This window comes from Cystoisospora suis (assembly GCF_002600585.1).
Source record: "Cystoisospora suis strain Wien I chromosome Unknown contig_1690, whole genome shotgun sequence".
Taxonomy (NCBI): domain Eukaryota; phylum Apicomplexa; class Conoidasida; order Eucoccidiorida; family Sarcocystidae; genus Cystoisospora; species Cystoisospora suis.
Window position 1 is genome coordinate 17,342 of NW_027154490.1, and position 21,715 is coordinate 39,056.

Genomic DNA, 21,715 nt, shown 5'->3' on the forward strand with positions numbered 1-21,715 from the left:
ATTAACGTACGAAGTGCATATTGCTCTCCGCCGGCCCCGAAAGTCGTCTTGCGTCAAGACAAAGGGTCTGCCTGAGTGGGAGGCGGCATCTGCAAGTTGGCGCGAGTGGGGCTGCGGCGCTGCGCACCAAGGGCCACACCGGCACGCGCATGCAGACACACCAGCACACAGGAATACACTCGCGCCGTGTCTCCAAGCCAGGAGCCCGACACACTTGGCTGTCTTTGTCTGATCCCTGCCGCTATACCCTTCGCTCCTCCTTGAAGTGCTATGTGACCGTTTGCTTCGCAGTTTTTGTAGGAGGTCAAGCCTGAAGCGGCAAGACCCGCGTAGCCCCTTCCTGCTGCCGGCGGGTGTCTGGGTCCCAAGCTCAGTCCCGTTCTAGGTTCCAAACTGTTCGTCGTCAGCGAGCTGTTTTCGCTTTATTCTTTCGCAATGGGGAACCAGGATACCTCAAATCACTCCAACTCTAGCCGACAATTTCGGCATACAGATGCCCGGGGATTTCTCTTGTGGACAGCTGCTCTGTGCGCGCTGCTGGGCCGAACCGCGGGTCACACCATTGAAATCTCGATGAAGACAACGTCTTTACTGGGATTTATCCCTCCCGGAATCCCAGGTATGACTTTCTCGGATCTGCTATCCCGTCCGGCAAGAGAGAGCCTTGGCACACACGCAGTCGAGCGCTGTGCGCGTATATACCGACCCACTTGCGGATGACGCGAGCGGAAGCCGAAGAAAATGCAGCTCATGAGGTCTGCAATTCAGGGTGTCTTCCCGCGAAAATGCGCCGTTCTTGACAAAGACATACAGTGAATGCGCTCCTCGGTGTGCCTTTCCCCCGATCTTCGACTTGTCATCCGGGAATGCCTCCCTGTGCGTTCTTTGTTGACTACAGCTGCACACCGAGCGTCACTGAAGGCGCGGGTTTCTTCCATGGGGGGCAGAGGACCAAGCCTCCACACTGCCGTCTGTTCGCGGCCGCAAACGGCGCCCTGGTACAATAACCTCCTCTCAAGGTTCAACTTCCCTCCGATCTGTGATGGGGAGCGTTCAACGAGTCTCCACATGGCAGACGATGGCCTTGTGCTGAATTCCCAAGATTACACCGAGAAGGCCTGGGAGGCTATGGGGGCTCTCGGCGAACTTGCTGACAAGTTGGAGTCCGGTTATGTGGAAGCAGAGATGCTGCTCAAAGGTAGTCAGACACTGACCAATGGGTGGACACCACGACTTCGAATCATCCGAAAAGCATCTCCCCTGGTCTGATGGTTGCGTGGCGAGGGTTTCAGATTGTCACCTCCACAAAGCAGATCTGTCGCAGCTCCCGTCTAGACGGAACCTCTCCCTGACTTTCCGTACTATAGCTGCGCAGCTCTCTTTCAACATCACGCAGCGTGGCGGTTGAGCGGTACCCAAGGCTCCCCGTAGGGTAGAGGCTGGGTTCGTTCCCAGGACTGGGTGGTCGGTGCGTAAAGATCCACAGGGCGGGTCCTGTCGGTTGACTGAAGATCGGTCGCGGCCGTTGGCAATGCTGTCTTCTACACTGGGTATGAGTAACCTCTAGCCGGCTGGGGGCACGGTATGACACAGGGCTGTCGTCCCATCCATTCGTTCTGATGTGTTTCCACAGCCCTGTTGGACGACGGCAGCGATGGCCTTGCTACGCAAATTCTCTCTAAGGCAGGCGTTGACGTACCGAAAATGCAGGAAGAGCTGAGTCGCCACCTGAAGACAATGCCCCGCATGACAATGGGCTTCTCCGACCAGAAAGTTCTTGGACGCGGCCTCCAGAACGTCCTTTCTGCGGCCCAGCGTTATAAACGAGAATTCAAGGTAAGGACACCGTCCTGCTTCTCATTTGCTTAGAAAGAGGACGCCAGTGCAGCCGCACACGCACACGAGCGCGTGGCCTAGCGTGTGAGAGGGATGAACGCCTGAAGCACCAGCGGCAGCAGCGCCGCGGTTTCTCGAGTGGCAAGGCCAGCGCCCCGGCCCAACGGTGCGTGTACAGCAAACGGGGCATTCCGGGTGCAAGCAAAGAACCAGTGCTTTTCAGACCTGTCGTTTAGCTTTGCTGCCTAACCAGTAATAGCACAGCACCGTCGCAGACTTGTCAGGCGCCTGTACTACCCGACTTCATCCCCTTCGTCTGTCACAAACCCGGGCGCCACCGAGTTCCGCCAGTTCACGAGATGCGGTCAAAGTCTTCTGCAGTTGCCTTGCCGGTGCTGCAAGGGTAGCAGTCTGGGGTCGCGAGAGAGTAGCACACATCAGAAAGTCGCCATCCTGGCAGTACCTGCTACCGCGCGTGCAGAACGCCTCATCAACCAAGCTGGCTATCTGACTCAAGACAGCTGCCAAAAAGATCAAGAGCTGTCTCCTCCCTCAGTGGCGGTTTTTGTCGCAGCGGGCCAGCCTTTACGTCCTGTGGCAAGCTCGTACATTTCCTTACTGTTCCCGGGGATGCTTGGTTGCTGCAGGATCAGTACATGAGTGTGGAGCATCTCCTTCTGGCCCTGGCAGCTGAAGATACTAAGTTCACTCGGCCCTTCTTGACACGGAGCAGCGTCTCTTTCAACAAACTCCGGGCCGCTGTCGAAGACATCCGAGGCAAGAAGAAAGTAACCTCTAAGAATCCGGAACTGGTAAGAAGACCAAGGTATTTTCTCGTACAAGGGCATGGACTTTGCTGGGGTTTCCGTTCATCATACGGCCACGCACACCGACCTCAGGCTGACACATGAAACGTACTCGGGTAATCTTGTGCCAGTATTTCTGTGTGCCCGGTAGGGGTGTGCCTACACACACACTTTGTATCTGCGAGTACGGTTGCGCAGACTGCATCTTGGTGTGCATCACATAAAGGCCTTTCTTCTTGCCCGTAATTACGAACAGGCTACTGCTCACTGTGGGACCCTGCCTTCCGTTGTCGTTAGTCTAGACAGGGCCTCTTCTGTTTGGCTGCTGGTGGGGCAGAGTGGGGCAGTCTCGTTTATATTGGTTCTCGTGCGGGGACGTCACGCAGGCGTGTAATACGCCATGCTCTGTCGACCGGAGCGTCCGCCTTGACGCGACTACGTGGTCCGGTCTGCCGTCTGGTGTTCCTGCTCTCGACATAGCTCTTTTTTATGTTGGTGCGTTAACCCCACAGGCTTATCAGGCCCTAGAACGCTACTCACGTGACTTGACAGCAGCGGCCCGGGCGGGAAAGTTGGATCCGGTTATTGGCCGAGACGACGAGATACGACGGACTATCCAGATTCTGTCACGGCGCACAAAGAACAACCCAGTGCTCCTCGGTGACCCTGGAGTAGGAAAAACGGCTATCGTCGAAGGCCTGGCTCAGCGTATCATTTCCGGGGATGTGCCCGACTCCCTGAAGGGCCGCAAAGTAATATCGTTGGATATGGCGGCCTTGATTGCTGGTGAGAATCCCTGTCGGTTTTCGCAACAAGCTTGGAGGTACCGCTAACAAGTTGGGTTGGAGTGAACAGCAAAGCTCTGTCGAGAGCCGAACGCGGTACTGACGGCGTGTTTAACTAGTTGATCCTAACATCGTGAGCTCGCGCACGGCGCTAGGAACACCATGATCCCGCGCTTATACGGTGAACAGCTCGCATAAGGCATCCCATCGTGTAATACATATATGTAGAGATGACACTCCCCAAAGACCGCCTCGCTCACTCTTTTCTCTCTACAGTATGGGTCACCGGACTGCTCCAGTTCTGAGGGAGCACAGCAAATACCGTCCGAGCTATTCATGTTGTAGTGCGATATCGCAAACTAACAAGGAAGACGAACAGTGGGCGGGAAGGAACGGTGGTGATTTTCCGTGCCGCTCGGAGGCACCAGTTACGTAACCGAAGCCATTATCTGACAAGACAGAGTGGCCACATGGGCTGCAAGAGCTGTAGCTACAGAGCTCGGCGCTTTTTGAAGGGTACCTTGCGAAATCATACTGGATGTTGTGAGAGACGGCTTGTAGCGCAACAGAAGAGAAAGGTAAATAGCGCAGGTGAGACAGGACACATCGGGGTAGGAGGGCCGAGTCACCCGTCACGAGGGGGTAGCTCGATGCGCCGAGCAGGGTGAGGTAAAGGCCGTTTTATGAGAAAGAGCCGAGGGGCCGTTGCTGACAGTGAATAACGACAAGGCGCACCAGCTGCGGAGAGAGCATGCAGGAGATTGGAAGAGGGACGCAGCGGCAAATGTCCTCACAGGTGCTAGCCCACCAGCCATACAAAGTCAGTGAGTGTTTTCAGGCGCCAAGTACCGAGGCGAGTTCGAGGAAAGGCTGAAAGCAGTGCTAAAAGAAGTGCAAGACGCCGAGGGAGACGTCGTGATGTTTATCGATGAACTTCACACCGTTGTAGGAGCTGGGGCTGGCGGCGAAGGAGGCGGAGCGATGGATGCAGGCAACATGCTCAAGGTACTGTCCGAACGAGCACAGCCTTAGCTCTGGAATGATATCTGCTGCTGAGTTCTTCTGGAGTAGGGGGGTGTTCTGGCAGGCGCTGCCACCCCGGTGACGGGCTTCGCCTTTCCTCGGAAATGCAGTTGATGACTCGTGACGTGTATAAGTTCTGCCTGTTTCCACCAGTGTTTCCTCGGCAGCTTTGCAGGTGTCCTTTACTTTCCAGGGACTCTTCGGACTGCACGGTAGTTCTGTGGTTCTGAGCGTCACGGGGAGAAGAGAAGTGAAACTAACACCAGGCATCAGGTGCTTGTTGAGATAAGTGGCCGTCGGTACGAGGGAAGTATCAGATCAGTTACTGTCTGTGAATAAAGGTGCGTACACTTAGGGCAGGCAGACAGGACCACCAGCTGGTGAAGATTGTCCTGACAACAACTTAACAGCGGGACTGAACGCCAGTGGACAGTCGTCACCGGTGCTTCTTTTGCCGTGTTTTCTCCGCGGCCCTGAATGCAGCCTATGCTTGCACGTGGGGAGTTCCGGTGTATCGGAGCCACAACGACAACCGAGTATAGGCAGTACATTGAGAAGGACAAGGCTCTCGAGCGCCGCTTCCAGAAAGTGCTGGTAAGTCTCCTGTCTCTCTCCCCTCTTAGAAATACCTCCAGTTTCTGAATGAGTCTGTGAACTTGATTGAGAATCGGTCCTCAACTCTTTCTTACACCGACATGTGCTCGGCCTTGCTTGCCGCCGCTGAAGATCAGAAGAAAGGAGGGTCCTTGTGTCCCATTTGTTCACATTGCGACGTGTGATACGGCCCCGCTGTTCTGGGTGAATGAGATGGGGAAATGAACCTCTACGGGTGCGGACCCGAGTTGTTTCGTTGTGACATTTCAGTCAGACCCGTATAGTAGTGTGCATCCCTCGAAGGGCTTCCACTCGGGGAAGTCTTCCTGGAGACGGAGAGCGTGCTCCGTGTGGCGCCAGCACGCCGCGAGAGTCTTGGAGCATAGTCATCGACGAACATGGTGCACAGTCTGAGCAACCGCCGATATTCCAATACTTCAAGGTCCTGCATGTGTATGTCAGCTGTGCGTATTCCAGTCGTGCTTGTACTTGATCCGGGGGGCATTGCAGACTGGTACCTGTAGACTTGCATCGACTCTTTTTCCTGATTGGCTGTACTCGTGCGATTGCCTGTTTCTTAGGTCGACGAGCCACAAGTCGGAGAGACGATTAGCATTCTCCGTGGCTTGAAAGATCGGTATGAAGTCCATCATGGTGTCCGCATTCTCGATTCCGCTCTAGTCGAGGCCGCCAACTTGGCACACAGATATATCAGGTGTGTCCCCACTCTGTGCAGGACGCACGGGATGCTTCACGGGGATAGTTAACTGCGGGCCCCCGTAAAGGACAGTACGGTGTGTCGAACTATTTCCGGATGCATGCAGACATACGCATTTTCATCCGTACATGCGAGCGACCACCAGCAGTCCGCGTGTATCCACAGCGCCCTCCAGTCATCTCCGTGCTCCCTGGACGCTTCGTTCGACCGCACACAACGGCTCTCAATGAGAGTGTGCATTGTGCGTTCCTTGGTGATTGATTTGACACGGCGCTTTGGAGCACAAGGGGTCGACGCGGCTGCCCGGTATGCTAGCATTTTCATAGATTCATCTGTGTGAGACCTTGAGTGACTGTTGTACCGGTGTTGATGGCAGTGGCCCGCGGGTAAGAGCTTCCGGGTCTTCTGCATTACAGCCACCGCCGTTGTTGACGTCGCAATCTCGCGACCGCGTGGTGTTGTCGCTTACTACTTTCAGCAGGCCTTTCCATTGCTTCCCCACACTGGGATACTACTCGTGTTGTCCCATTTGCCTTAAAGCTCCCAGGCATTCTTTTCTCTTACTAGGTGACGGCGCAACAGAGGACAGCGTGCTGGTGCGGAGACAGCACTTGAAAAAGCAGATACTTGACGGAACGCACCACCGGGAAGGTAGTTACGGTTCCTTCTGAATCCGTGATGTTCTAGAGGAAGTGCTGCCGCCATTAACTGGAGAGACCTCAACCTGCAGCCTGTTGTATGCCGACCTTCTTACTTTTCGCGGCGCTGTACAGCGCCATGGATGAAAAGGTAGTTCAGCAGCTTCAGTCTTAGTTGGGAGTCTGTGCTTCGTGTGTGACAGCGATCGCTTTCTCCCTGACAAGGCGATTGACCTGGTGGATGAGGCTGCAGCACGACTGAAGATTCAAGTGTCGAGCAAGCCGATCCAGCTCGACGAGATTGACCGTCGGCTTCTGCAACTGGAAATGGAAAAAATTTCCATCCAAGGTGACAGTCGAGAAAGGATGCTGGACGAACAGGAGAAGTGGCGTCTCAGAAGCGTTGAAAGTCAAATCGAACGTCTTAAAGCTGACCAGGTATCAGAGTCTGGACGATATACTCGTATTTGCGTAAGGAGAGGTAACACGGGGTTCGGCTGGTGTACACACGTAGCACGAATCCTCAGCTGCAAAAGACATATGCAGCTGGCTTTTATGGCCTCCTCTCACGTGAAGGCAGGCGACATTTGTATTTCGCTTCTCCGATGGCGCAGTGATCCGAAGCAGACCGGTCACACACGCACTTCGGGAAGGAACTCAGGCTAGAACACGCTACAAAGCATGACCTGATAGAATCCGGACAGCAACGCGAGCCATACCGAGGACACTGCCGCTCATTCACAAGTTTGCCTGCCCTGTCGCGCACGCTATAGTGCAGTCCGTCGCTCTCACGACATGTACTCAGAGTATCAGATACAATAAACACGTGGCTGAGTGACCGAAAAGAAGGGCAGTACGGACTGTATGCATCAAGGCCACCCACCGACAGGCGCTGACCTTGGGTCCTCAGGCGACTGGGATGCGCTGACAGTCCAAGCGTACAAATGGGACGTCATATATGTCAACGGGTACTTGATTCGTGGCTGACAGGCAAAGCTTACGGAAGAGTGGACAGCGGAGAAAGCTCAAGTAGATGCGATCCGAGCTTTCAAGGAAAGAATCGACGTCGTGAAGGTTGAAGTGGAGAAAGCTGAGCGAGATTTCGACCTTAACAGGGCCGCTGAGCTCCGGTTCGAGACACTCCCTGATCTGGAGGTACCTCTTAGCACTACCGCCGCTCTCCATTTGCATCTCGTAATTTGTGTGGGAGTTTTTCAGAACTCGGAAGATTTCCCTTGCGTGCACAATCACCGGACTGCTGCTTGTTCTTAGCTTATGCACTGTGGGCCTTTTCCACACCGTGTGCCTCCACCTGGTTGTCCCGATCTCCCGGCTTACGTCTTTCTCAGGCCCGTGTATCTTGTCGAGTCTCAGTTGTCGTGCACGTAGAGCGCCCGTAATCGGCAAGCGCACATCTGAAACTAAGTGGCTATGCTCACACCCATAGAGACTCGCAGCCACATTTGATGTCTTCGTGTCGCGTCGCGGCACTGCAGTCGGAAGTAAGGACAAGGATCGGGCTGTGCACGCGTGTTTGTTCTACGTCTGCCCAAGATTAGAACAACGTATGCGCAGGTAAGCGCGAGCATCTTCTCGGGCCTGCGAGAGAAGTCTTGCACCTGGCAGCACGCTCACTCACCACTGGCACTTTACAACGCCTGCTTTCTAGCTTTAGTTCATTGCAAAAAGAAAAGCAGCGAACGGGGCTAGGAATCCTTTGACTGCCTTCGGCGCGCACTCAGTGCCGCTGTATGGTATGCATCACATAGAAAAGCGTTTTGTGAGCGCGAGTTTCTCCAATTTATTTTCGACCCCCAGCACGGTTCTCCGGGATTCTCGTCTTGTTTGCATTCTTCCAGCGTCAGCTAAAAGAGGCCGAAGAGCAATACAAGAAGGCGACAGCAGGGGGAAAGCGCATGCTGCGCGACGAGGTGACAGTTGACGACATTGCGACGGTGGTGGCCATGTGGACAGGAATTCCCGTCACGAGGCTGAAACAGAGTGAAAAGGAGAAGCTCCTAAACCTTGAACGCGACCTCCACAAGAGGGTTGTCGGCCAAGATCACGCTGTAAGGGGAAGCTTGCCGCAAGAAACACGGGAGTGGCACACTGTCAACGCGAGTGCAACACTGTCAGTGTTCATGTAGGATACCAGGAGCACTGTGGAAACAGCCGAGACAGCGAAGTGTATACTGAACACATGAGAAGAGCTAGTCACAGGATTGCCTCCTGCGAGTCGTCTTGTGTCAGAGCACAGTTAGATAGAGGAGGATCACGAAGACGATGCGCATGGAGGTGAGTGGCCATGGGGTAGGAGGAAGGGACCATTTGTTTTTACTTTGAAGCCCCGCGTATCACAGACTCGGTGCGCATCTCTAACCGATCTCGGAGTCTTGCTCCTGTCGAAGTGAAGAAGGTTTTTTTATTAATCCTGGTGTGCTGCCGCAGGTCCAAGTAGTGGCTGAAGCCATCCAGAGATCGCGCGCCGGCTTGAACGACCCCAACAGGCCCATTGCAAGCCTGTTCTTCCTGGGACCCACAGGTGTCGGGAAAACAGAACTCTGTCGCTCTTTGGCAGAACTCATGTTTGACACAGGTGCGTCTCGTTCTGGGCAAGTTTCTTACTCTCGCCAGTCCCCGGTACGGGCAGATACATGTTATATATATAAATAAATATATATATATATGCGATTGACTATAGCATCCCACGGGGTCCAGCCGTGGTGGCCTTTCGGCTGCGTGGGCGACACTTTGGTCGAGGTTCTCCGTTCGGTGGTGTTTGCACCATGTCGAGTGTGACTGTCATCATGCCCGAGGCAAGCCGAATGTTGTGTACGATGCAGCGAGGGACGGACATCCTCGGTGACGCTCCTTCATTGTCGCAGGCTTGCCGGCAAAGCGGACGTTCCGAAACATCCTCGTTTCTCCGTACTTCATATTTCTGTCTCGTCTCGTAGTTGGAAGACCACCCCGGGTCCAGGGAAACCTGGAGCGTGAGGGCCGACGCACTTGGATGCGCATTGCGCCTCTCACAGCTCGAAGGACGGCTTAGCTCGAACTTCACATGGTGTATCGATTCAAGCCGTGATACTGCATCTCAGCCCAAGCTCCGTACTGCTCACAATGAACAGGGTGCTCTGCAACACGATCGACAGGTCGCAGCACCAGATCACTGGCGAGGTGCGTGCCCCTGCGTTTGTGCCCCCTGTTCGGCAGAGGACGCAGTTGTGAAGATTGATATGAGTGAGTACATGGAGAAGCATACGATCTCGCGACTACTTGGAGCTCCACCGGGTTATGTCGGCTATGAACAAGGAGGCCAGCTGACAGACGAAGTCCGCAAAAAGCCTTATTCTGTCATTCTCTTTGACGAAATGTAAGCGCTGCGCGGTCGCTGTCTGGACACGAAGTCCACTACACTTTTGTAGGCCTGAGAAACTACAGCAGACAAGACAGCGATGCCGGCGCGTGCAGCTCACTGTTTGTTCAGAGTTTCAGGTGCATCCCTTGTCTGCTTGGCACGCCACAGAACTGGAATACGCCAAACCGTCTGGTGGGGAGCCGCTTTACACCGCGTGTGCCGGAATTTTTCGAGGTCAATGTAGAATGTTCTTGGAGCGCTACGTTTCGCAGAATGTCACGGGGTGCCGTAGTTACTCGGGATCATAGTGCCATCGCCGTCTGGACGATATCCAGTTTAGGTGCCCGTTGCTTGTGACCTTCTACCTCGACCGAGTCTTCCTTAACTGTCCGTAGCCTTTCTTCTATCCCATGAAAAGAAGCCATCACAAGACGCCTGCCATTTTGTCCCGGCCAGTAAGTGTGTGTGCTCTTCAGCCAGTCGTGAGGCCTGTGCTAGTTGCATTTCGGCCTGCAGGGGCTGCGGATGCTCGTGCAGACGCATACGTACAGATTTCGCAACATCGTGATTCACGCCTCTCGTTGAAGACGGTACGTTTTGCCTGTTTTTTCTTGGTCACACGCAGGGAGAAAGCACACCCAGACGTTTTCAATATTTTGCTGCAGATCCTGGATGATGGACGCGTGACGGACAGCAAGGGAAACGTGGTCAATTTTCGCAACTGTATCGTCATCTTTACGTCCAACCTGGGTTCCCAGCACATTCTTGAAATGGCCCGCGACCCGGCGCGTAAACAAGAGATGAAAACGTAGGATAACGCACGCGCTTCCATGGTTACTTCATCACACAGTCGCAAGCGTGCTGCAGGGTTTCACACGAATTAGAACAGATTGCACATTTCCATTTCCACTTTATCCGAGCAGGAAGACGAAGGAAGTGACGCTCATGTTCGTGGGCGCCCGCAATGTTCCGACGCTGCCACAGCACTATAGTCTCTTGCTCGGTTAAGAGCTGTGGCCTCTCGTCGGCTGGGCATCCAGGATAATGGATCACGGGTTCTATCCTGCCACGGGGGCAAAGGTCAAATTCACCAGGGCTACCAGCACGCATGTAACGTCATACGGAAGTGCTATCACACTGCTACCGACTGCCTCCCTTGTACTGCGTTCGTGCTCTGTGTTGGATCAACGCGGTCGTTTCTTTGCCTCTTGTCCGCTCGCTTCCATTCCTGCCTTTCGATTTCTTAGAAAGGTAATGCAGACCGTTCGCGAGACCCTGCGACCGGAATTCTTCAACCGCGTTGACGAGTTCGTTATCTTCGACTCTCTCTCGAAGAAAGGTGAGCAGATGCGCAACACCAGACGCTGGGAGCGCACATCGGGAACTTTCTCCCTCTCTTGTGTCCCTCTTTTAGCAAGTATTGCGAGCCGGCACAACGGCCAGCAACATACATGGAAGAAAAAGAAGTCGGTTCAAGTAGCAAGCACCCGTCCTGACAGGTTCAAAGCCACGGAGTGGCGCCGAAGGCTACGTGGAAGGAAAAGATGTTCAGCGCGTAACAAGTACTGTCAAACTCTTGTCGTACGTCAACTAGACACGATGCTGTGTATGTCTCTGCCTAGTGGCTAATGCTTACTGCCGGAGTCCCTGTGACTGTAGTCGGCTGCAACTGCGTCGCGGCACGGGCATTCAAGTTTGTGGTGCAGGTACAGTGGTTGCTTGGGGGCCCAGCCGCATACATTGTGTATGTGCTGGCATGTCCAGAATCTTGTGTGCACCCGCCTTGAGGCGAAAAGCCGTGTCAGATTGTACTTTTGTATCAAGTGCATATATCGCTTGAGTAATTTCGTGGGCATCCCTCGTAAGACGAGTCGATAAGGGGAGAACGGGAAACTAGTCTCTGTCATGGACGGAAGCCAATTCCTTCTTCAGAAGATCGCCTTCGTCGCTTTACTGCGCATCCTTCGCAGAGCTGAAGAGTATTGTGGGCTTGGAGATGGCGAAGGTAGCTGACCGCCTGCTGGAGAAGAAAGTCAAACTGAAGGTTGAGGATTCTGCACTTGCTTTTCTTGCGGACATCGGGTAAGCTTGGAGAAACTCTTAGCTCCAGAGAGTGGCCAAAACGCCTCCCGATGACCAGAATGCACGTACCGTTCAACAGCCGTTTACATAGCCACGTTGCCTGCGGTGTCTTCCTGGCGTGTAGGTACGACCCTGCGTATGGGGCAAGACCTCTCAAGCGTCTGATTCAACGAGAAGTCGAAACTCCGATCGCCCAGCAAATGCTCCGGGGTGCGCTCAACGAGCAGGACTCAGTTACTGTGTCCGCGGATAACGGCAAGCTCAAGTTCGCTCTGCCATCTACCACGCCAGTCTCGCAACCAAACTTCACCGTCGCTACTTCATGAACACCTCATTTGAAGAGGACCCCACTTTTTGGTCGACTGCTGGAATGCGCTAGGCGAGCTACTTTTTCTTTCGGAGGCCACATGGCAGCGCATTGGGGAGGTACTCGGGAGTCCCGCATGTTTCCTTGCGAATCTGTAAGCTGTGCCCCGGTGACTTCCTTAAATGGGGTTGTCGAGTTCAGGACTCAGTCAGCTAGGAGTTTCTCTGTTCTGTTCAAACATATTCGGCTCCTCCCTTCAGCGGCGCCAGGCTCGGTGGTCTGATTGAAAACCCTGGCCAGCCCGGTTATTTTCGCAGGGAATGACGGATGAGTCGCCGCTGTCCTGCTGGATGACCCGTAGTTCCTCCTTCAGGCCTTTAGAAAGACAGTCCGTGCTTGGTGTAACGCTTAATTTGTCTTTCTCTTCCTCTCGGTACGTAGACTACATGTATTCTTGCCAGAATTCCGAACTGTACTCTGCCTGTAGCGTGATAAGCTGCTGGTTGTACGTGCCGCTCTCGTGTGGTTGACGAGATGCCGGCCGGGCGGGAGGCTTGATTCAGTTGAGTGCAGACCCCGCGAGCGAGAACCCGGTGTTGTGTGCTGACTGGCCAGTGGTCGGATACATCGTGTACATGTGTTGTGTCCAAAGTTGGCATCAGTTCCTTCACAGCCCGACTGCAGTCGATTCCTCGAGGGTCGCTCAGGACCGTAGTCCGCCGGTCAGCATGCTTTTCCATCAAAGGGGAGTGCAGAGGTCGTCGGAATGCTGTAAGTCTGGAACCGGGCAGAACCATCTGGCAGTGTATGTTTGATGGGTGACATGAAAGGGCGCCGAGGAGCGACCAGCAAAACAGCGCTGCTGCCGATTGCGGGCTTACATCACCATTGCCTCTCCGGCAGCGCCGTTATTTTCGCGTGCCTCGTGTGTTTTACAGTTTACTAGTGGGTCCGCCTCGTTACCTTTTCGAGGGCCGGCGAGTACGCCAAAGAAAAACTTCGGAGAAGAGTCTCCCGTCCCAGTTCCACCCGTTTTCTTCCTTTGCAAATGTTTTTTTCAAGAAGTTGAGCAGGTTTCCGTTTTGTTGGGAAGGGCAACCACAAGTGGACGCTCCACTTCGGTTCTCAGGGTGTTCCAGTTAACCACGACGGCAGTCGCGGTGTGCAGGGAGAATTACGTGCGCCTTCATAAACAGCAGGCTCACGGTTATGCTTTCCTTTTCCTGTGCTGCAAGAGATCTGAGTATGCTCTTGCCTTAGGCTTCTTTTCATTGAGTGCGGGACCGCTTTTTCTCAAGCGGCTGTGCCGGAATGCTCACTGTACTCTTTCTGCCACCAAGGCCAGCCGCATGAGCAGAACTGGACGCACGCGGCAGGCCTATCCCTGACTGCGGGTCTCGATACACTCGGTCGCCAGTCGCGAAGGCTGTCGGCACCCCTAGATTTTCTTCGGCGAAATCCCTTTGATGACGAAGGGAGGAAGTCCTGTCGAGAACTCGCTAGGAATGCTCGGCTCACGGAATAACACTTCGCTACAGGCGCACGGTTGATCAGATGTTTCGAGCGGAGCCTGACCAGAGAAGGCCCGGTAGAGGCGTTCAGCACGTAATACCGCTGACAGCCGGTGGTGCGCGGGGCTTAGTGAGATTCACCGACGCCCTCTTTCTCTTCGGGTTCTTTCAAGGGAGGTGCGGTCAAGGCGTGCCCATTCCGCGAAATCCACGTTTGGGTAAGGGCAGCGATACGATTGGTGTTTGCGGTGACCCGCCATGTCATAGGCGGACTATAGGATGCACGCCGGTCGGGGACAGCAGCGAACGAGTAATTGGGCAGTTGCTCGCGCATCCTGTCGGTCTTGCTTCTTTCGAGACAGGTGCACGTAAGGCTGGGGTAACAGTGAAGTCAGAAAAAATTCTCCCGGAAGGTGCCTCTGCTGGCTTCAAAAACCGGTTGTGTCCCAGGGGGAGCGTCTTGGGAGTTCGTGAGTGGCTACAGCAACGCAGTCCAAGGTTATCTGGTGGGCAGTGACGTTTCAGAACAGAGAAGGAACATTCGAACACGGAACGTTTGTGTGTGCTAGCGGGATGCGGGGTAGGCGGACCCCTGTTCCCTCGCTTCTCAGCCACAGCCAGGGAAGTGCAAGCGTGGGTGAGGCTTGGCTAGAAACAAGTGCGAGTCAGGGACCATTTCGCTTTAGTTTGCGGCGACTGCGGACACGCATGTTCCGGTGCGCTGGTCCGGACTCCTGGTGCACGCGCGTAGCGATGCCGCACAAAACCGGGAGAGCAGTGGCCTGGCGTACGCAGAGGTTTAGCTGCGCCGCTCACACTCGGCAGGGAATTCCCCCTTCGAACGTACGAGCACATGGCAGCACGCAACCCCAGAGAAGGCTGCGCCGCGTGCTAACATCCACCTTTACGATTGTGACTACGGCACTCGGCCGGTCATCCCAGACCTTCGTGATGCTGAAAAGCGGGTTCCGTCTGTCGGTGTCAAAGCGCAACCACTACCCCGTCCGGCACCTGTTCATCAGCGGTGCTGGTCAAGCGGATGGGGGTGGAGCCATTTGCTTGACAGGTTTCGAGTCCTGGGGCGAAGATGACGCGCTAAAGTAGTGTCCGGGCAGTGCGCATTTACGTAGCCACAGAAATCTGGGTTGGAGAGCGCTCCGGCATGTACTACCGCTCGCTAGCGAGATGCAGCAACCCAGCAAAGGAAGGCGGCGCCGCAAGTAAGTAGAAATTGTGAAAAAAGCGAAAAGCGCCAGCGTTTGGGGCGAGCGGAGACGCCAGCCCACGTGATCGGCGGAGGAGTGGAGCGTGAGCGGTGGTGGTTACTTGTGTCCGCCGTTGTTCGTGCCCTGGTAAGTAGGCCGTCAACTAAAACAGGGCAAATAACGCAACTCGGGGGTAGTTCGCCGGATTTGCCAACAGAAAGAATCCAGGTGAGCAGCCACACTGCGGCGACGTTTTGAAAAACTTATCCCTCGGCAGAAATGCAACAGCTATGCTGTAAGGTTCCAGGCGGCAGCGGCGGCTTGGCAAGGCACACGACTACCAGCTTAGAAGAGCGAGAGCGTCCACGCATGTGGCTGTTGCGTAGTCGGCTTTTTCCCCCTGTCTATGCTGCTCGTCCAATGCACTTCTAGCAGAGGAGGCTTGCGTCTTTGTTTTTTGTTGACATTATAAGAAATTCAGAAGCTTTTTCTCCGCTTTCTTCGTTGGCCCCCACAGAGCAGGCCATTCTTCAAAACTCGTGCAGTAGTCGTCACAGTCACGCGGTGACGCCCCGCCCCGTTGTGTGGCGGCGGCACAACAGCAGGGGCACAGACCTCAAACGTGTGGACTGCCCATCGGTTCACCGTGCGTGCTTCCACGGTTGTTTTCTCTACTTCTGTTTGCTCAGATGCCAAACAACCTCTGTAGATCTGGTCTGCAGTAACTGCTGCGGTGCTGCTAAAAAGAAGATGACCTTTTTTATATGTGTCGACGTTTCTCTCATTCTCTTGACACTACCGTACAGCCCGCCGCACGTGCTGTTCAGAACGTCGTTAACGACTACCCGCCTGCCGCCGCCACAAACCCTGCCAGCGCTACTGCAGAACTGCCATGACCTGGCATTTGCAGTATGTGCGAGTCTGTTGTGCCTACTGCGGTGTATGTTTACACGTGGTCTCTTTGTTGCTGCCCACTCTGAGCCTTCTTCTGGCGTGCTACTAGCACCCCGCCCTCGCCTACGCACTACTACTTCGCCGCATCAGCACATTCCCCCGTCGGGCCGTTCGCCCGCCTCCGTCCTTCGCCTCTTCCCCCGCTACCAGTCCCTGAAAAACTTCTCGGCGTCTCTCTTTTGATTTGTCACTGTTCAGCTCTTAGGGGCGTGGATACAAGACTGCGCCGAACTCGTTTCTTTTTTTTTCCCGCAAAACCACGACTCACTTTCCAGTGTCACAATCAAAGGCACCCAGTGTGACGCGAGTCGCGCTCTTGGGCACTTGAATGCGCCTTTCGTGTTCTAACGGCTTCCATGACTCATCGACCGGGGAAATATCGCCAGACCTACCTGTCCGTAGGAGGTACTGTCATTTTCTTCTTTTGTTCTGCAGCCTTCCGTTTGATTTCGCTCGGCGGCGTCCCGGCTGTCGCGTGCGCCAGCAAAGCCAGCTCTCCAGGGAGTTACGGGCCTCGACCCGAGTGAACGGCGTTGGCGGTGTCGGTTTGGTGCCCTCTAGTAAATTCCGAAATTCAAAAACTCTTCGCTACTTTCCAGGACCTTGCGGCGTTCACAGTAAAATTGTGTACATTGAGCCGCTCCCCAGTCAGCTGTCGGTTGCAGCATCGGAGCCGAGCGAGTCATCGCGTACTGGCATTGGTATCAGATGCTGGCTTTACACTCAAGCCTTTTATTTATTTTTGTGAAGGCGTGACTCTGCTCTGCCTCCTTCGGGATTTCCAGCCAGGGTTCATCGGGGCGCCCTCCTCTGCCTGCCCGACACACCTCTGCCTTTCGTCCCCTTGTTTTTTGTTCATGAAGTGCCGCACTTCGTCCCAGAACTTCTGGTAGCACGCTGGTTCAGGGCAGTAGATTGTGCCTACTCCGACTGCCGGCGAGCTGACTCGTGACATCCGCGGCTGTCTCAGGTGGCGGACGTCGGCTCTGGCTTCTTCTAGACTAGATGTACCCTTCATGCCGTTGCTCTGGGGGGAGCAAGACGGAAGAGAACGCTGATTGCGGTTGTTTTCCACACGTGCTTCTTCTGGCGTTCTGCGTGACAGCGGACTTAGTGTGTACCCATAAAACACGTGTAAAGGAGTACCTCTGTACCCGATGCCCCATTCTCAACTTCTGCTTGGGTAACAAGGAATTATGGGTTGTTGTTGGTTACGCAGTGGATGTTTACTCTGTGTTGGTCACTCTCCTCACCGACCAGCGCCCTTTCTTCGTCGTTCTTTTCGTTCCAGCTTGCGATGATTGTGCCGCTATTCCACACACTGCGCACAACGTCTGCAGTTCCTTCCTAACTTGCATCCGCTGACGACAGCGCTAGTGTGTCCTCGATCTCGTAAGCGGTCGGCCCCTCTCCCGTCTTCACTCGCTTGTTTGGCGACGGCTGCATTGCATTGTTCGTCCATCTCACGTACCGCCATCCCTCGGTCCAGCTCCCTGCGCTCTTTGGCAATGATATCATCTCTTGGTCCTTTTCACATGCCTCTGTCGTCTTCCACGGAATCTGCTTCTCGGTCTGTCATCGCTCCACCGTGTTTCTCCTTTCCCATCCCTTCTTCATCGTCTCACGCCGGGTCGTCGTGTCTGCTCGCTGACCAGCCAGTGTCGACATCTGCGTGCTTCTCAGATCCGACGCCGATGAGGACAGTTGTTTCCACAGGGGCCTCGGGCTCCGGGCCTGCTTGTGATCCCCACTCCAAGTTTGGTGTTTACTCATCTACAAGGGACGTACACGGTGATGCCGTTTTCCATCCAAGTTCTGAGACCTTCTCGATGAATGGCAAGAGGCGACGTTTGGAGGGCTCGAGTAACAGGCGCGCAGAATCAAACGGATCAACTGAACGTGCCCACTCCGACAGGAGTATCGGTAACGGTGATACAGCAAGCGCGGCAGATCCGAGTTCGCGCTCAGGTGCACACACTCCCGGAGTATCTGCCCCGGAAGCCACAGGGGAGGCAGGATTTTTCGTGAACAGCGCGAGTGGAGGTATCCCAGAAGAAGCTCCCCGGCAAGTGGTGGAGGAGGGCACCTCGGCTCAGGGACGGAGCATGAAGGAAGCGAAAGATGGCATTGTAGCAAGGGAGGAACAATCAGTAACGAAGCAAGCTTTTCCAAAGATTGAACTCTCCCAAGGGGACGCGGCGAACGAGCAACGAAAGAGAGATAGGTCAGTGGATGCGGCGCCTCCAAGAGAGCCGGGACCAAATGAACGATGCAGTCTCTGCGGTCAGCCGCGGCTGTGGGGGAGGAGAGAGAGGGAGGGTGGAGACAAGGACGGGGCTTGCGAGGCAGGAGCAGGCGTGAATAATGATGACGATGACGCATGGGTTTGTGAAGCTTGTTTAAAGTGTGCGGAAGCGGACGTAAAGAAGGAGGAAGAACTGCTGAGGCAGAGGCAGGACCAAGCCAAACCGAGACACACAGCACAAGAGAGAGTCAAGAGTGAAGATAAGGTCCGGAGCGAACACGAGAGGAAAAAGGAGCAACGTTCCAAAGGTCGAAATGCATCCTCTGCGTCTGCTGCGACACCATCTAGGTCGCCGGCTGCACCTGCCAATCATTCGGCTTCGTCTTCACAGAACCGCCTTCCCTTTGCCTCTTCAGCGGGGACAACTACGACCTCGTCAGCTGCAGATTTTTCTCAGACCGAACCAGAAAGCAGCAGCTGGGGTTCAGCCTCTGGTGGAGGAAAACGAGGGGATGTTAACGGAAGCACAGGTGTACTTCCGCTGGAACGCGATGGAGCTCCACTCGGGACAGGACCCCCGGCTCCGAGAGCATCTGCATTACCACCGGGCGTAGCCGTGGCTTCACCGCCAGCAGCGGGTAAGCGCACAGACGAAGGCACAATCCGGAGTACCACTGTACATGTGGGTCCCAACCACCAAGTCCCCGCACTTCCTGCGTTCTTCCTCGACAGCAGCTGCTGGCCTCGGCCGCCTTCCGATGCAGTTCTAGACCCAAGCCTGACAGCACGTCTCGTATACTCACCTTCCGCGCTACAGCGCATTCGAGTACGGAGAGAACAGGAGGGCAGGAAAGATCGGGCTATTGTTTCCGAGGCAGACATGACGGCCTTTGTAAAGGCTTGTTCTCAGAACTGGAAGACGCGGCCGGGATGGCAACCTTTCAGTCCGGAGTTTGCGTATAAGATTTTGCATTACGCGGGATATGACCCTGTTCGCGCTCTCCAGCTTATGAACGACCCTCAGTTCAGTTTTCGAGAGGTCTGTGATCCTCCATTGAGGAAATATGACAACAAGTGGAAACCCAAAGATCGGAGGGGACTCATCGCAGCAACTCCGTATCCTCCTCCAATTTCCGCAAGAGGTTCTCTGGCCAGACGGCATCATCACAGGGAGGTGTCGGGATACTCTCTACGTTAGCAGCAGTGGAGCCTCGTTGGACTTTCAAGCGCGTTCGGGAGTTCACGCACTCGTGTTACCCGACCAGTTCCTCATGGGCTATGCCTCTTTCTAGCATACGAGCTCGGAACAGTTCACCGGTGTGAACCATGGCTGTCGGACACTTGTGAAGAGAAGGGTCTTCAGCACGCGTAGGGGTGCACGGTGGTAGCATCTGATCTGCACTCCGTATACGTGTGACTGAAGCGTCCTTCAAGGTTGGACAGCCTTACTGGTTCGGGCTGTAACATACTTGGCAGACCCGGTAATGTCCGCAAGAGCAGGAGAGAAACGTTTAGCGTGTATATGAATTTCCCGCGTCGATTTCGTGTGCAGGACAAAGATGACGTCGTTTACGGACAGGCAGAGGCTCTGAGCAACAGACATCTGACTGTAGAGCACTTCGTTAAGCTATTCACGCCACATCGCTGCTAGGATGGGTGTGCTGATGACTCCATCGAGGCTGGCGAGCAAGGAAAGCTGAGACGCCACTGTCTTGCGTTGGCGTTGCTGATGTAGGCGTGGTTAGAGGGATGCCGTGCCCTTGATAGTTAAATATAATACAGACACGCAAACGTAGGCGTGTTCCCTTCCGCACTTTTGCTCTGCGTTCAAAACTCGTTTGGAAAGCTTTCACGGCCGCGCAAGGGAGCGGGATGTAAGACGTGAGGGTGTGCGCGTGTGTAGTGCATGCGGTCGTGACGTTCGCAGCCTGTACCTGTCCGCGGCCGGCGTACTTCTCTCAACATTGTTTCGGCAGCTCACCCTCCCGCCTTCTCGTTGACACTCCGGAGCCGTCTTCTCAAGAACCAACTCGAGTTTTTTTTTGTTTTTGACAGTCAAACTTCATGCCGAACCCAGGTCTTCTCTGTCCCAGTCATCTACAGACCTCGGTGTACTCGAGGCCCCGTACTGGTGATCTCGTGTAACGGATTCTCTTGGTTTTGATGGGGGAGTGTGTCTGTAGTGAAGCCCTAACTGGCTTGTCCAAGTCGAGTACGGACTCCAGGGGATTGCCCAGGTGCGCCTTTGTAAGGTGTTCCCGGCAGCGGTTTGGGGCCTTGCACTCCCACGGTGGGCTTGGTAAGAACTGTGCCTTAGACCCGAACATGCCTACCAATAGGATACTCTTCAATCAGTCATTCAACTGGGGCTGTGACGTGGACGGAAAGCCACGCTAGCTGACTGAGTGCGTTTGACGTGGAATCACGCTGCACCGGCTGTTTAGACGTGTGGAGGTTTGTTTTTGTAGAACCAGGTTGGTGCATGGCTTTGCTCATGGGCCATCGCAGGCATACAAGGTCGAGGAAGCGGGCTTCCGTCTGGCGTAGCCGGAGATTGTCCAACCACATGTTGATTTACTCCAAGGCTGCACGCTTTTTCAAGGAAGTAGCCACTTTGATCCACGTCGATGACTGCGCGACATGACGCGTCGGAGGAGGTGCGAAGTCTCGTTTATCACACAGTGAAATATGTAGGGGCTGATAAAGCGCCTCAACCAAAGGCGGAGTTTTATTTGACATGTAAGGTGATATTGTTCTATGGTTGGGATGCTTTGGGACTAGTACTCTCTTCGTAAAGCCTTTTCCGTTGTCTACCGACTCCGTTTGGGAAGAGTACGACACGGGTAGCCCGTACGGTAACTAGTTCAGCTGTTCTGAAGAGCTGCACACGGTGCCGTGCTCACCTCAATGTGAACGCCTGCGCTGGCCGAAGGCCGTGATATGTTAAAAAGCATTAAGCACAAAAGTCTTGCGCAAGGTTACCCTCTTTTTTCAACAGAGCTCGCTACGCTCTGTTCTATCTGCGAGGGGGCCTTCCGCCCGGGTCGCGGACGAAGAAAGTAGACCGCAGGCAGGCAGCGGGGTTGTTTTCATGGAGGACTCGCGCCGGTGTTGAAAGATTTCGTGTGTGTCGTGCTTGGTGTCTAGATGTGTTGTTGTGTCGACGCGAGAGGTAATGTTACTGCCTGATGGTCGAAGATTCGCCCCCAAAGAGAGGTTCAGAATATGTGCGGAGTCATGGTGCATGCATTCTCGCGGGGGACGGGCCCGTACAAATCATCCTAGCGTTGCTTTATGAGATATAAGGAAGTATAGTGAGGATCGAATCTGTCGTGGCCATATCGCTTGTAACTGTCTGGGAGAGCACAAGTGCCGAGACAGTAAGGTCTGGGTAGAGGCTCTCGGGGGAATGGCACATCAGGTGCAACCTGCCACGCTCTCATGCTCTTGCCAGAGAGAGCTTCGTGTAGCAGGTGGTATCCTACAGTCTCATAGAGGTATGTGAACCAGCTCGGTAGCTGGCTGTAAGATGTAAGATGCCAGTGAGGCTCAAATTCCATGTGACTGGAGCAGACACCCCCTCGGCAACACGAAAGTGATTTTACTGCGGTGAGTTCGGGAGGCTGCCCATCCAATCTTTCTTCAGCAAC

The 21,715-nt window shown here is 54.6% G+C and overlaps 2 protein-coding genes across 2 annotated transcripts; both read left to right on the forward strand.

Annotated features, from left to right (window-relative positions):
* The first annotated feature begins 235 nt into the window (after positions 1 to 235).
* CSUI_003741 (chaperone protein) lies at positions 236 to 13,413 on the forward strand. Its single transcript, XM_068063936.1, has 17 exons — positions 236 to 619; positions 899 to 1,198; positions 1,634 to 1,836; positions 2,484 to 2,648; positions 3,155 to 3,428; positions 4,266 to 4,432; positions 4,934 to 5,044; positions 5,626 to 5,759; positions 6,604 to 6,838; positions 7,391 to 7,555; positions 8,260 to 8,469; positions 8,849 to 8,996; positions 9,617 to 9,776; positions 10,387 to 10,569; positions 11,009 to 11,100; positions 11,732 to 11,843; positions 11,968 to 13,413. The coding sequence occupies exons 1-17, from the start codon at positions 436 to 438 to the stop codon at positions 12,167 to 12,169; spliced, it is 3,045 nt and encodes a 1,014-aa protein (XP_067924089.1). The 5' UTR covers positions 236 to 435; the 3' UTR covers positions 12,170 to 13,413.
* Positions 13,414 to 14,928: 1,515 nt separating this feature from the next.
* Positions 14,929 to 21,713, forward strand: CSUI_003742 (uncharacterized protein). Its single transcript, XM_068063937.1, has one exon. The coding sequence runs from the start codon at positions 17,329 to 17,331 to the stop codon at positions 19,261 to 19,263; it is 1,935 nt and encodes a 644-aa protein (XP_067924090.1). The 5' UTR covers positions 14,929 to 17,328; the 3' UTR covers positions 19,264 to 21,713.
* The last annotated feature ends 2 nt before the right edge of the window (positions 21,714 to 21,715 follow it).

Excerpts from the sequence above, each read along its gene's own strand:
- CSUI_003741 (XM_068063936.1), top strand. The coding sequence starts at position 436 with ATGGGGAACCAGGATACCTCAAATCACTCCAACTCTAGCCGACAATTT. Across the intron at positions 5,760-6,603 it reads TTGGCACACAGATATATCAG|CGATCGCTTTCTCCCTGACA; the intron begins GTGTGTCCCCAC and ends CGTGTGTGACAG. Across the intron at positions 8,470-8,848 it reads TTGTCGGCCAAGATCACGCT|GTCCAAGTAGTGGCTGAAGC; the intron begins GTAAGGGGAAGC and ends GTGCTGCCGCAG.
- CSUI_003742 (XM_068063937.1), top strand. The coding sequence starts at position 17,329 with ATGATATCATCTCTTGGTCCTTTTCACATGCCTCTGTCGTCTTCCACG.